Genomic DNA, 14933 nt, shown 5'->3' with positions numbered 1-14933 from the left:
AATATGTACAAGCAGAAGGAAAACTATAACATTCTTAATTTTTTACAACTTAAATAGAAATGTATGTGAGAAAGAAAAGAATCAAACTTAGGCAAACACAGAGAAAGCTAGTTAAGTAATTGACCATAAGAGTCTATCAGTCATTCAACCTGGATCCAATTTTTCAATCTGCAGATGTCAGCTCCTTTACAACATGGGCTTTTATTATTTATATAATTCTTTCTTTCAGAAAAGAAAGGTTGCATTTAGGAAACAGATTCTGGGGTTTTTTGTTTTGTTTTTAAGAACAAGAGAAAATTGTTTCACCAGTTATCTCGAACAATCTGACTAGGAAACATTTAATATTCTTTATCATTTTAGAAGCTTTTAAACGTGAAACTTTCCACATAGAACATCGTTTGTAACAATATGAAAAGCATACTGGCTACAGTTTCCAACAACATGTAAAAATGAATGTAAAGAAATGCAAGTATTTACTTGTAATTAACTGTAATTTTCAAGTATCGTTCCCAGGAAGAATGCATTTCTGCTAAAACTCTCCAGAAAGACAATACTCACTTAGTTGTACTTGAAAATTACTTTAGTTCACCTTGTCCAATTTTAACCCCAAATTAAACGTTTTACAGAACGCTCTAAATTTAAGGTAATTCAAATTATAACAACTTACTTGAAGCAATTACAAAGTGAATATCTGCAAGTAAACGTCACTGTACTAGATAAACAGTTGTACTTAAAATTCCCTTTCTTACCTGGACGCTCTTCAGGATAAACTCACTTTTCTCTCTCACATCTTTAAAGGGACACCTCTTAGAAAGCATAAGCAGATGAGCAAGAAGCGTATTCAATCCATCCAAAGAAACCGCATTTGAAAGGCCGTCTGCTGGACTCCGATAAGGTGTCTCTTTCACCAAACGAAGACACTCGGTTTTTCTCACAATGATTTGCCTAATGTTTTCCAGAGCTGTCTCTCTAGTAGTTGAATCTCTACTGCACAGTCCATCCCATCTCACTTCATTCTCTCCTTCAGCCATGACAACCGTGGAGTTTTTTCTTTGCCGTCTTCAGTTAACTTTCAGCATGCCCCCCAAAGCACTTTATATTTTTAAAACGAGAAATATAAGAATGGAATCAGAGAACTAGAATCGTCATGAAAAAACACGTCTGGGTGACATTTGGAACCAGAAGCGTCTCTTCGAGCTACAAGACAGAGCTCGCCCTCTCCTTTTACCCGGAGGGGCAGTCTTCTGGCCAGAGACTGGAAAAAAAAAGTTGGCAAGTTGAAACCTTACAAGCGCTGGCTTTCTGCACAGCCAGTGTCGGGAAAGTATTCTCCTGCGACCCGCGGGGTCAGCGGATATCCTCACGTTGGGGAGCTGTCAAACCCGTGCTCTGCCCAAATAGGCTGGTAACAGTTGAACGCTCTCCAGCCATTCGGTGTTTTTTGTCAGTGCAGCCACGGTGTTCTCGGGAGCGTTCCCACCCCGCCCCTCCTCCGGCACCAGTCCCCGCCTTCTGCAGCTCCTCCCTCTCGGCCGGGCGCTGGCTGGGAAGGCTTGCCGAACCCTGGCTCGCTGGCCGCCACGGCCAGAGACCCTGACGCTCCCGGGGGGCGGCAGTCTTGTGCAGCCTGCTGTCTCGGTAGCGTTGGAGGAAAAGCGTCTCCTGTCCTAACGGTTCCGGGTGCCCTGGGCAGGCGCCGCTTCTGTTCCAATCCTTGCGTCCTCGCCCACCGCCCTCCAAGCCAGACGGGGACAGGGCAGCCCCGCAATCCCCGAGCGCAGGGCTGGGCCGCGAAGCTGGCGGAGCGGCGGGGCCCGCGGCACAGAGCCCGCCCCTTCGCCCAGGCTCATCTGTGGGGCTCTGCCCAGAGGGCGGGAGCGGGGAGGGAAGATGGGGTCCTCACCCACCAGCCCCTCCCCTTTCTCCGCCCGGCACAAACCAGGAGCCGCCCCTGCCCCTGCGCTCTCTTCCCCGCCCTAGTAGACGGGACCCGCGGAGCAAAGCCATTGGAAAAAGCCCCGCCCACCCACTGGCTACCTCCAGACCCCAAGTCCGCGCGCGGCCGCCAACCGCTGCCGGTTGCTACGCAAGCGTGACAGCAAGCAAGGCGCATGCGCTTTAAGAGGCACTTAATCTGCGCCGGGGAGCGTTTCTATCCCCTGGCGTTTGGCTTCCTTGGACCGAAAAAGGGAGAAAAAAGAAAGTAAGGGGAGGTTGAAATACCCTATCACAGACAACACAAACAGGGAAAAGAAAGTGTGCACAGACGTACACCTGAAAGTGCCTGAATCTAAGTTTAAGGTCAGTCTAAAAATAAGAACGCTGTCTATTACGCCAAACCCCAGATTTAAGGAAGCAGGGCGTGCTCGCATTGACTTCTGGGAAAGGTAGTTTGGGTGCTGTCTGCGCATTTCGTTTGCGACAAAAACTACAGCCCCCAAGAGCCACTGCGACATTGCCTTTTGTGGCCTGCGAGCCAACGGTTAGCGCTGACAAGGATTGACTGAGAGCGTCGGCTTGGTGAGCACTGTGGGCTTGGCTGCCACTTTTCCTTGACAGGATTTTTTCCCTTCCTCCATTTCCTCTGGGATTTTAGAAACCGAGCCATCTAGGACTGTAAGCCTTAGTCCGGGGACTTCTATGAGTAACCTAAGTTGGGAAGGGCTAGTCTGGGTGTCCAGTTCTCCCGCGTCGAGGCGAGAATTTGGGAATGGTCGCTATCCTGAAGGTCGGAGGGTGAGGAGTAAGGCCAGACAAGGGGGATGCTGTGGAAACCGGTGCTCTACTCTGCTGCCTCTGCTTCCGTCCTGCCAAGCGGGCTCGCGCGTGATGGATTGGGTATCCCTGTGCAGTTGCGGTCTTTGTTTGCCATTGTACAGGGGTGTTCTGTGCTTTACTTGCTGGAATGACATCCCAAGCCAGGCATTCAAAGAAAGCTGTCAAATCCATTTTGTATGAGACTCAAGGGGAAAGAATCCCTGGTATTCCTAAATATGAATTTTTGCAGGCCTTAAGGATACCGTATGAAAAGAATCTCCAAAATTGAGTACGTTTTAAAGATTCAGTTGTTTGTTTACAAATTACCATTTGAGTCATTCCTCTAGAGGAAAGTCAACGTTTGAACGGTTGTCAGTGGTTCAACCTACTCTAGTATTCTTGCCTGAAAAATCCCATGGACGGAGAAGCCTGGTAGGCTGCAGTCTATGGGGTCTCTAAGAGTCGGGCCCGACTGAGCGACTTTACTTTGACTTTTCACTTTCATGCATTGGAGAAGGAAATGGCAACCCACTCCAGTATTCTTGCCTGGAGAATCCCAGGGACGGGGGACCCTGATGGGCTGCCGTCTATGGGGTCGCACCGAGTCGGACACGACTGAAGCAACTTACTGCAGCAGCAGCAGTGGTTGTTCAGTCGCTCCATCTTTTTGACTCTGCAGCCCCATGGACAGCTGCACGCCAGGCAATGGACTGATAACCAAATTAGATTTTAACTGTTTAAAGTTGCAGAATAGATGTGTCTCTAAAAATTTAGCCTTGTTAGGTACTAAATATACAACAGTGGAAAAGACATCTAATGGTTAAACACACAGTACACACATTAAACATACAGCACTATGACATATTATTGGGATGGACAGAAAAAAGATCACTTAGCCAAGTTTTGGAAAGTTAGGGAAATCTTCATCTCGGGGAAAGAGGGCCAGAAGAACAGCATATGGTGAAGCCCTGAGCAAAAGACGGAGAAGGTAATTTCAGGAAACTGCAGTAAGCCAAGGTCATATATATTTTGGAAGAGATAGCTTTTTATATATTGATGTATTTTCAAGCAGCAAGTAGAATGGTACTGTGAATCCAGATGGTTTCTGAAAGTGACCTATCTTTGAAAAGAGTTCTGATGAGTTGGTTTAATTTGGAAAGCCTTCAACATTCTGAGATTACTGGTTTAAATCAAATTTTTTTTAAAAAGAGAACTTACGAGTATGGTTCAAAATCCAAAAAAGCTGTTTTTTTCTTTTCTTTTTGAGGGATTCTTCCTCCTTTGTCCAGCCCACAAAGGGTAGGGTAGTTTCTTAAGTCCAAGTCTCCTTTTTACTGTGTAATTGAATATGATCTCATTCGTAGCTGTGGTTTCACCACCACTTATGACTCTTAAATGTATAGCTCCATCCAGCTTTACCTTTGAGCTTTGTTATATGCATTTCCAAGATAGGTCTTGGATAGCTCACAAGCACTTCAAATTCAGCAGGCCTAAAACCAAATGCATGGTTATCACCTCTGATTGTTCTCCAGTGTTCCATATTTCACTTTAGGGTAACTCCAACCACTTGTGATGAAAATTTGAAATCTAATCTTTATTCTTGGTTTCTTAATGTGCTTCTGCCTCACTGTTCCTCACTGCACTGTTCATTGAGCCCAGGGTAGGCAAGGCGCGAGCAGGAAAGCTGGAAGAAAGTTCAAGGACCCATAGAAACTACAGACATGTTTATTCTCTCCTGACTGGCGTAGCAACCATAACAGCAGACACACTGGATTCTCTCATGGTTGACCCAGTGGACACAGCTATAATGTAGCTGCAACGGCTTTTCAGGTGGAGCTTATATGTGTTTACAGAGCAAAAAGTGGCTGGTGGCCAAGCGGGTACATCTTGACCTGCATGTGCAGTGCTGTAAGTGATCTCAGCTGTTACGTAATCATGTATTTACGAAACATGGGGCAATAGTGAGAGTCCGTGGAGGCAAGAGAGCTTGACCACCACCATTTTCGTTAATTTGCTCCTACACCGTAATACATGTGTAGCCAGATTATTGTTCAGTTCAGTTCAGTCGCTCAGTCATGTCTGACTCTTTGCGACCCCATGAATCGCAGCACGCCAGGCCTCCCTGTTCATCACCAACTCCCGGAGTTCACTCAGACTCACGTCCATCGAGTCGGTCATGCCATCCAGCCATCTCATCCTCCGTCGTCCCCTTCTCCTCCTACCCCCAATCCCTCCCAGCATCAGAGTCTTTTCCAATGAGTCAACTCTTCACATGAGGTGGCCAAAGTACTGGACTTTCAGCTTTAGCGTCATTCCTTCCAAAGAAATCCCAGGGCTGATCTGCTTCAGAGTGGACTGGTTGGATCTCCTTGCAGTCCAAGGGACTCTCAAGAGTCTTCTCCAACACCACAGTTCAAAAGCATCAATTCTTCGGCGCTCAGCCTTCTTCACAGTCCAACTGTCACATCCGTACATGACTACTGGAAAAACCAGACTTGACTAGACGGACCTTAGTGGGCAAAGTAATGTCTCTGCTTTTCAATATGCTATCTAGGTTGGTCATAACTTTTCTTCCAAGGAGTAAGCGTCTTTTAATTTCATGGCTGCAATCACCATCTGCAGTGATTTTGTTAAATCTTATCAATTTTATCTCCCAAACACCCAAATCCATCCTTTTCCCTGCATCTACATAAGCAGTCTTTTCTAAAGTGCCATAATCTCTTGCCATTACCATTGCAATAGTGATTATTCAGCCTGGGGTTTCTCCATTAGTTCTCCACACAGCAGCCAGAATAATCTTTTTGAAATGCAAATTTCTCTTAAAACTATGTAGTGATGTTTTACCTTAATCTTAAAGGCAAAATTTCTTTATAAAGCCTAATGTCATTTGGCCCCTTTCCACCTCACCTAGCATACCACTCTCCAACTTTATGTGCTTCAGTCATACAGATCTTTTAGTCACTGGTTCTCCTATTCCTTTTTATCCATTTGTTCATTCAACAACTATCTGTTGAGTACCTTCTATATAATAGGACATTGATGTTATACTACTGAGCACAATGTACAAAAGTCCTTACTCATAATTTTGCATTCTAGTAAGGAGATATAGACAATAAATATGTGACATATTGGGAGTGAAGATCAATGCAGTGGAGAAAAAGAAGAACCAACTCAGAAGGGGAATAGAGAGTGCCAGGTTTTGGGGGGCAAGTTTCACTTTTAAATAAGGTGGTCAGAGATGACCTAATCAAGGAGCAGACATTTGACGGGATATGAAATAGGAGGAGAAAGTCATGCAGAGGCCTGGAGTATGAATGTTTCTATGAAGAGAACAGCCGGTACAAAGACCTGCAGGTCCTCACATTTGACAAATAGCAGTGTGGGAAGAGAGAATAGCATGAGGTCACAGAGGAAGGAGGTCATGTAGATGACTGAAAGAACTTTTGACTTTTTTGATTGAGACAGGAAGCTGTTGGAAGGTTTTGAGCAGATGGGTTGCATAATCTGACTTTTTAAGTTGATTACTTCTTTTAAATTGTGTTGATCGTGGACCATGGAGAAGCAAGGGTAGAAGCAGTAAGCTAAGATAATAGTCCAGGTGAAAAATGTTAGTGGTAGTGGGCCAGGGTAATAACAGTGGAGGCAGTGGGAAGAGGCCAGAGTCTGGATGTATTATGAAAGTAGAGCCAACAGGTTTGCTGACAGATTGGCTATGAGGTTTCAAGAGTAAAAGAGTCAAAGATGATTACAATTTTTTAGCTTGAGCAACTAGAAGCAAGGAATTGCCAATGTAATGGGAAAGTCTCCAGATTTGTGTTTGGGGGTAAATGGGTAGATCAGGAGTTTAGTTTGGCTATTTTATGTTTGTGATGACTCTAAGATATTACAGTAGAGATACGGAGTAGGCAGTTTGGTAAATCAGTCTGGAGATGAGGGTAAAGATCTGGCTTAGATACAATTTTGGATTTCACCGTAGTTCCCTGCCCACCTGCCCCCCTGCCCCCGCCAGTAGTGTTTTGATAGTAGATAAAGACTGAGAATAGTTGATATCACAGAAAGAGGCACTCCATGGAGTCTGGATCAATTTGGAGTTACCTGCAACTGATGACTATGCAAGAGTGGCCAGTGAACAGAGAGAAAAACCTAGAGCATGATATCCTAGAAGCCAAGTGAAAGTGGCTGAGGAGGAAGGAATGCTATGTTAAATGCTGCTTTAAGTCAAGTGGTATAAGGATAACTGATCCTTGCATACAGCAACATAGAGCTCACTGAGGATCTTGAAAGCCAGAAGGGTGTTTTATTTAAGAGAGAATAGAAGAGCTGGGCTTCACTGATAGCTCAGTAGGTAAAGAATCCACCTGCAATGCAGCAGACTGCAGATCGATTCCTCGGTCAGGAAGATCCACTGAAGAAGGGATAGGCTACCCACTCCAGTATTCTTGGGCTTCCCTTGTGGCACAGCTGGTAAAGAATCTGCCTGCAATGCGGGAGACCTGGGTTCAATCCCTGGGTTGGGAAGATCCCCTGGAGCAAGGGAAAGGCTACCCACTCTAGTATTCTAGCCTGGAGAATTCCATGAACTGTATAGTCCATGGGGTCACAAAGAGTCAGACACAACTGAGCAACTTTCAAGAGAAGAGCTAGAGACACTGAATGTGGATGCAGCACCTCTGGTACCGTTTTCTTTGTCCAGACTAGTGTCTGACTCCTGTGCTATAGATCTGTGGTGAAATATCACTTTCTCAGAGAAGTTTATGAGCTTCCTTGATAGCTCAGATGCTAAAGAATCTGCCTGCAATGCAGGAGACCTGGGTTTGATCCCTGAGTCAGAAAGATCCTCTCGAGAAAGGGCATGGCTACCCAGTCCAGTAATCTTGGGGTTTCTCTGGTGACTGAGACCATAAAGACTCTGCATGCAATCTGGGAGACCTGGGTTCGATCCTTGGGTCAGGAAATTTACCTGATTTGATTAAATGCCCCTATTACATACTCTCATTGTGCCCTATACCTTTACTTGCTGCTGCTGCTAAGTCGCTTCAGTCATGTCCAACTCTGTGCGACCCTATGAACAGCAGCCCACCAGGCTCCTCTATCCACAGGATTCTCTAGTCAAGAATACTGGAGTGGGTTGCCATTTCCTTCTCCACCTTTACTTGCTAGTAAGTTACAAATGTAGTTTTACAATTGTTAGTATTTGATTGAAATATGTCTGCTTCTAAGTGTTAGCAAGCAAGAGCAGCAGCTGTGCCAGTTTTTGCAAATCACCTCCAGCTCTGAGTACAGTACCTCACAGAATGAACTTACTAAATATTTGAAAGAATGGAAGAAAAATGTTAATGTCAGAATTTTCAAAGGTGTTGCATATTTACCTGTTCACAAAACCATGAGATAATTAATGAATGGAAGAAGGTATTTTATAATGCAACATTTTAGAAAAGTAGTCTTAACAGAGCAAACTTTTATTGCTAGTAAATTGTAGTGTTCACCCTCATGAAATTGGATTTGCTAATAATTTTTACCATGTTCCTACATATCTCGTCCTGTTATAAGATAGTCATACATATTTATAGTATAGAGTAGAGGATGGGGCTTCTCAGGTGGCCCTAAATGGAAAAGAATCCTGCCAGTGCAGGAGACACAAGGGATGTGGGTTCAATCCCTGGGTTGGAAAAATCCCCTAGAGTAGGAAATGGTAACCCACTCCAGTATTCTGGAAAATTCCATGGACAGAAGAGCCTGGTGGGCTGCAGTCCATGGGTTCGCAAAGAGTCTGATATGACTGGACACAAAGTAGAGGATATATAGAGGAGTTCCTGCTTTAAATGAATAGTACTCTAGTCAAGGAAAAGGCTGACTGGCTGTACTCCAACAAGAGGCCTTCACTATGAAATTCATTAAAAAACCACGGCTCCTAAGTCTTTTTTTTAAAAAAACAGGTATACCTGTTTTTATTGTTCTTCACAAGTAATGCTTTTTTATTTTTATTTTTTTACAAATTGGACATTTATATACTTGCCCAACATTGTATTGGGCAAGTACATCAGCACCATATTTTCTACAACATTTGCTAACTTCATGTCTCTGTCACACTGTGGTAATTGTCGCAGTATTTAAAATCATCATTATTAAATTTGTTATTCTGATCTGTGATCAGTGTTTTTTTTTATATAAATTTATTTATTTTAATTGGAGGCTAATTACTTTACAGTATTGTATTGGTTTTGCCATACATCAAGATGAATCCGCCACAGGTATACGCATGTTCCCCATCCTGAAACCCCCCCCTCCTCCCTCCCCGTACCATCCTTCTGGGTCATCTCAGTGCACCAGCCCCAAGGATCCAGTATCATGCATCGAACCTGAACTGGCGATTCGTTTCATATATGATATTATACATGTTTCAATGCCATTCCCCCAAATCATCCTACCCTGTCCCTCTCCCACAGAGTCCAAAAGACTGTTCTATACATCTGTGTCTCTTTTGCTGTCTCACATACAGGATTATCGTTAAATATATATGTGTCAATATACTGTATTGGTGTTTTTCTTTCTGGCTTACTTCACTCTGTATGATAGGCTCCAGCTTCATCCACCTCATTAGAACTGATTCAAATGTATTCTTTTTAATGGCTGAATAATACTCCATTGTGTGTATGTACCACAGCTTTCTTATCCATTCATCTGCTGATGGACATCTAGGTTGCTTCCATGTCCTGGCTATTATAAACAGTGCTGCGATGAACATTGGGGTACACGTGTCTCTTTCAATTCTGGTTTCCTCGGTGGGATTGCTGGGTCGTAAGGCAGTTCTATTTCCAGTTTTTTAAGGAATCTCCACACTGTTCTCCATAGTGGCTGTACTAGTTTGCATTCCCACCAGCAGTGTAAGAGGGTTCCCTTTTCTCCACACCCTCTCCAGCACTTACTGCTTGTAGACTTTTGGACACTAGCCATTCTGACTGGCATGAAATGGTACCTCATTGTGATTTTGATTGGCATTTCTCTGATGATGAGTGATGTTGAGCATCTTTTCATGTGTTTGTTAGCCATCCATATGTCTTCTTTGGAGAAATGTCTATTTAGTTCTTTGGCCCATTTTTTGATTGGGTCGTTTATTTTTCTGGAATTGAGCTGCAGGAGTTGCTTATATATTTTTGAGATTAGTTGTTTGTCAGTTGCTTCATTTGCTATTATTTTCTCCCATTCTGAAGGCTGCCTTTTCAGTTTGCTTATAGTTTCCTTTGTTGTGCAGAAGCTTTTAATTTTAATTAGGTCCCATTTATTTTTGCTTTTATTTCCAGTATTCTGGGAGGTGGGTCATAGAGGATCCTGCTGTGATGTATGTTGGAGAGTGTTTTGCCTATGTTTTCCTCTAGGAGTTTTATAGTTTCTGATCGTACGTTTAGATCCTTAATCCATTTTGAGTTTATTTTTGTGTATGGTGTTAGCAAGTGTTCTAGTTTCATCCTTTTACGAGTGGTTGACCAGTTTTCCCAGCACCACTTGTTAAAGAGATTTTCTTTAATCCATTGTATATTCTTGCCTCCTTTGTCAAAGACAAGGTGTTCATAGGTGCGTGGATTTATCTCTGGGCTTTCTATTTTGTTCCATTGATCTATATTGCTGTCTTTGTGCCAGTACCATACTATCTTGATGACTGTGGCTTTGTAGTAGAGCCTGAAGTCAGGCAGGTTGATTCCTTCAGTTCCATTCTTCTTTCTCAAGATTGCTTTGGCTATTCGAGGTTTTTTGTATATCCGTACAAATTGTGAAATTATTTGTTCTAGCTCTGTGAAAAATACCGTTGGTAGCTTGATAGGGATTGCATTGAATCTGTAGATTGCTTTGGGTACTATACTCATTTTCACTATATTGATTCTTCTGATCCATGAACACGGTATATTTCTCCATCTATTACTGTACTCTTTGATTTCTCTCACCAGTGTTTTACAGTTTTCTATATATAGGTCTTTAGTTTCTTTAGGTAGATATATTCCTAAGTATTTTATTCTTTTCATTGCATTGGTGAATGGAAATGTTTCCTTAATTTCTCTATTTTCTCATTATTAGTGTATAGGAATGCAAGGGATTTCTGTGTGTTGATTTTATATCCTGCAACTTTACTATATTCATTGATTAACTCTAGTAATTTTCTGGTGGAGTCTTTAGGGTTTTCTATGTAGAGGATCATGTCATCTGCAAACAGTGAGAGTTTTACTTCTTCTTTTCCAATTTGGATTCCTTTTGTTTCTTTTTCTGCTCTGATTGCTGTGGCCAAAACTTCCAAAACTATGTTGAATAGTAATGGTGAAAGTGGGCACCCTTGTTTTGTTCCTGACTTTAGGGGAAATGCTTTTAATTTTTCACCATTGAGGATAATGTTTGCTGTGGGTTTGTCATATATAGCTTTTATTATGTTGAGGTATGTTCCTTCTATTCCTGCTTTCTGGAGAGTTTTTTTTTTTAATCATAAATGGATGTTGAATTTTGTCAAAGGCTTTCTCTGCATCTGTTGAGATAATCATATGGCTTTTATTTTTCAATTTGTTAATGTGATGTATTGCATTGATTGATTTGCGAATATTGAAGAATCCTTGCATCCTTGGGATATAGCCCACTTGGTCATGGTGTATGATCTTTTTAATGTGTTGTTGGATTCTGATTGCTAGAATTTTGTTATGGATTTTTGCATCTATGTTCATCAGTGATATTGGCCTGTAGTTTTCTTTTTTTGTGGCATCTTTGTCAGGTTTTGGTATTAGGGTGATGGTGGCCTCATAGAATGAGTTTGGAAGTTTACCTTCCTCTGCAATTTTGTGGAAGAGTTTGAGTAGGATAGGTGTTAGCTCTTCTCTAAATTTTTGGTAGAATTCAGCTGTGAAGCTGTCTGGACCTGGGCTTTTGTTTGCTGGAAGATTTCTTTTTTTGTTGTTAAATTTCATAATTTATTTTTTATTTTTTATTTTTTTTATATTTATTTATTTTCTTTTTTTTTTAATTTTAAAATCTTTAATTCTTACATGTGTTCCCAAACATGAACCCCCCTCCCACCTCCCTCCCCATAACATCTCTGTGGGTCATCCCCATGCACCAGCCCCAAGCATGCTGTATCCTGCGTCAGACATAGACTGGCGTGCTGGAAGATTTCTGATTACAGTTTCAATTTCCGTGCTTGTGATGGGTTTGTTAAGATTTTCTATTTCTTCCTGGTTCAGTTTTGGAAAGTTGTACTTTTCTAAGAATTTGTCCATTTCTTCCACGTTGTCCATTATATTGGCATATAATTGCTGGTAGTAGTCTCTTATGATCCTTTGTATTTCTGTGTTGTCGTGATCTCTCCATTTTCATTTTTAATTTCGTTGATTTGATTTTTCTCCCCTTGTTTCTTGATAAGTTTGGCTAATGGTTTGTCAGTTTTATTTATCCTTTCAAAGAACCAGCTTTTGGCTTTGTTGATTTTTGCTATGGTCTCTTTTGTTTCTTTTGCATTTCTTTCTGCCCTAATTTTTAAGATTTCTTTCCTTCTACTAACCCTTGGGTTCTTCATTTCTTCCTTTTCTAGTTGCTTTAGGTGTAGAGTTAGGTTATTTATTTGACTTTTTTCTTGTTTCTTGAGGTATGATCAGTGTTTTTTTAAAATAAATTTATTTATTTTAATTGGAGGGTAATTACTTTACAATATTGTGGTGGTTTTTGCCATACATTGACATGAATCAGCCACAGGTGCACATGTGGCCCCCCGTCCTGAATCCCCCTTTCACCTCCCTCCCCACCCCATCCCTTTGGGTTGTCCTAGAGCACTGGCTTTGAGTGCCCTGCTTCATCCATCAAACTTGCCCTGGCCATCTGTTTTACATATGGTAATATACATGTTTCAATGCTATTCTCTGAAATCATCCCACACTCGCCTTCTCCCATATAGTCCAAAAGTCTGTTTTTTACATCTGTGTCTCTTTTGCTGCCTTGCACCTAGGATCATCATTACTGTTTTTCTAAATTCCATATATATGCATTAATATACTCTATTGGTGTTTCTCTTTCTGCCTTATTTCACTCTGTATAATAGGTTCCAGGTTCATCCACCTCATTAGAATTGACTCAAATGTGTTCTTTTTTATAACTGAGTAAAATTCCATTGTGTTTATGTACCACAACTTCCTTATCCATTCATCTGTCAATGAACAAGACATCTAGGTTGCTTCCATGTTGTAGCTATTGTAAACAGTGTTGCAATAAACATTGAGGTACATGTGTCTTTTTCAATTCTAGTGTCCTCGGTGTATATGCTGAGCAATGGGATTGTTGGGTTGTATGGCATTTCTGTTTCCAGTGTTTTAAGGAATCTCCATACTGTTCTCCATAGTGGCTGTACCAGTTTGAATTCCCACCAACAGTGTAAGAGGGTTCCCTTTTCTCCACACCCTCTCCAGCATTTATTGCTTGTAGACTTTTTGATGGTAGCCATTCTGACCAGCATGAGATGATACCTCATAGTGGTTTTGATTTGCATTTCTTTAATAATGAGTGCTGTTGAGCATCTTTTCATGTGTTTATTACCCATCTGTATGTCTTCTTTGGAGAAATATCTGTTTAGTTCTTTGGCCCACTCTTTGATTGGGTTGTTCATTTTTCTAGTATTGAGCTGCATGAGCTGCTTGTATATTTTGGAGATTGATTCTTTGTCAGTTGTTTCGTTTGCTTCTATTTTCTCCCATTCTGAAGGTTTCCTTTTCACCTTGCTTATCGTTTCCTTTGTTGTGCAAAAGCTTTTAAGTTTAATTAGGTTCCATTTGTTTATTTTTGTTTATATTTCCATTACTCTGGGAGGTGGTTCATAGAGGATCTTGCTGTGATTTATGTCAGAGAGTATTATGCCTATGTTTTCCTCTAAGAATTTTATAGTTTCTGATCTTACATTTAGATCTTTAATCCATTTTGTGTTTATTTTGTGTATGTTGTTAGTGTTCTAGTTTCATTCTTTTACACGTGGTTGACCGGTTTTCCTAGCACCACTTGTTAAAGAGATTGTCTTTTCTCCATTGTATATTTTTGCCTCCTTTGTCAAAGATAAGGTGTCCATAGGTGCATGGATTTATCTCTGGGCTTTGTACAAGGCTCCTAAGTCTTGTACACTTACAAACACAGTCTTGGTAAGTGCACCAGAGTTTGTGAGATACATATACACACTTGACCGATGAATTTATTAGGATGCCAAATTATTGATATTCTTTGAGATATTTGTCAAGTACATAGCTTACTGATTCTCTTACTAAGGGGTTTTCTCTGTAGGAAAATTATATGAGAAATCACCAGGTTGCTTAGGAGCTTAGAATCAGAGCAAAGGAAATTAGATATATGTTGTGGTCACTTGATAACATTAAGCTATGAGAACCTCTACAGCAGAACTTACAATTGCCTCCAGTTTTTGCCTCTTTAGGCTGCTTTTTCCATTCTTTGACAACTCTTCTTTTTGATGAAAACATTCTGTCTTTAAATATGTTGAAACATTTATATTGTAACCTAGTCTCTAGTCTGGGAGTCATTCTGTCTCTTTAAGCCAACTTTGCATATATCTGCTCTGGTCCATTATGTACGGATTGATAGTTTAGCCTTCAGAGGGTAATCTTATTTCTAAGTTTTAGGCCCCATGTTTCATATGGGGATACATTTTGAGCTCAGCAATGAGGTCTGAGCTGGATATGTATATTTGGAAATTATTACAATATTTTGTTTTATTTTGCTTTTAACCTACCATGTCTATGTGCTTCTGTGTTTCAGGCACTCTCTTAAATGCTTTGCACATATATTATTTTACCCTTGCATAGCTTAAAAAAAAATGCTAGAGTTGATCCAAAGCTTACTCGTAACCATTGTGTTAGTGTTATACTCTAACCATGGGAACAACTCAATTGGCTATGGTGAAAATGCAGAATAAGAGCCAGGATAGTCTGAAACTGGGCTTCCCAGGTGGCTCAGTGGTAAAGAATCTGCCTGCCAATGCAGGAGACACAGGAGACATGGGCTTGATGCCTGGCTCTTCCTTGGAGGAGGAAATGGCAAACCACTCCAGTATTCATAGACAGAGGAACCTGATAGACTACAATCCATGGGGTTGCAAAGAGTCAGACATGACTGAGCATGACACAAGCATGAGTGAGAGTCTGAAACTAACCAGA

General features: G+C 41.4%; 2 protein-coding genes across 2 annotated transcripts in view; one reads left to right on the top strand and one right to left on the bottom strand.

Annotated features, from left to right (window-relative positions):
• Positions 1–1031, bottom strand: part of SESN1 (sestrin 1) — a 112946-nt gene extending 111915 nt beyond the window's left edge. Inside the window, exon 1 of the mRNA XM_068984860.1 lies at positions 750–1031. Coding sequence (XP_068840961.1) covers positions 750–1031 — 282 coding nt within the window. The remainder of the gene's footprint in view (positions 1–749) is intronic.
• Positions 1032–2478: 1447 nt separating this feature from the next.
• Positions 2479–14933, top strand: part of CEP57L1 (centrosomal protein 57 like 1) — an 82381-nt gene continuing 69926 nt past the window's right edge. The window contains exon 1 of the mRNA XM_068984862.1: positions 2479–2520. The gene's annotated coding sequence lies outside the window, so the exon portion shown is untranslated. The remainder of the gene's footprint in view (positions 2521–14933) is intronic.

This window comes from Capricornis sumatraensis, chromosome 13 (genome assembly GCF_032405125.1).
Source record: "Capricornis sumatraensis isolate serow.1 chromosome 13, serow.2, whole genome shotgun sequence".
Classification (NCBI taxonomy): domain Eukaryota; kingdom Metazoa; phylum Chordata; class Mammalia; order Artiodactyla; family Bovidae; genus Capricornis; species Capricornis sumatraensis.
The sequence above is the reverse complement of the archived record's forward strand: the minus strand, read 5'-3'. Positions and strand labels throughout refer to the sequence as shown.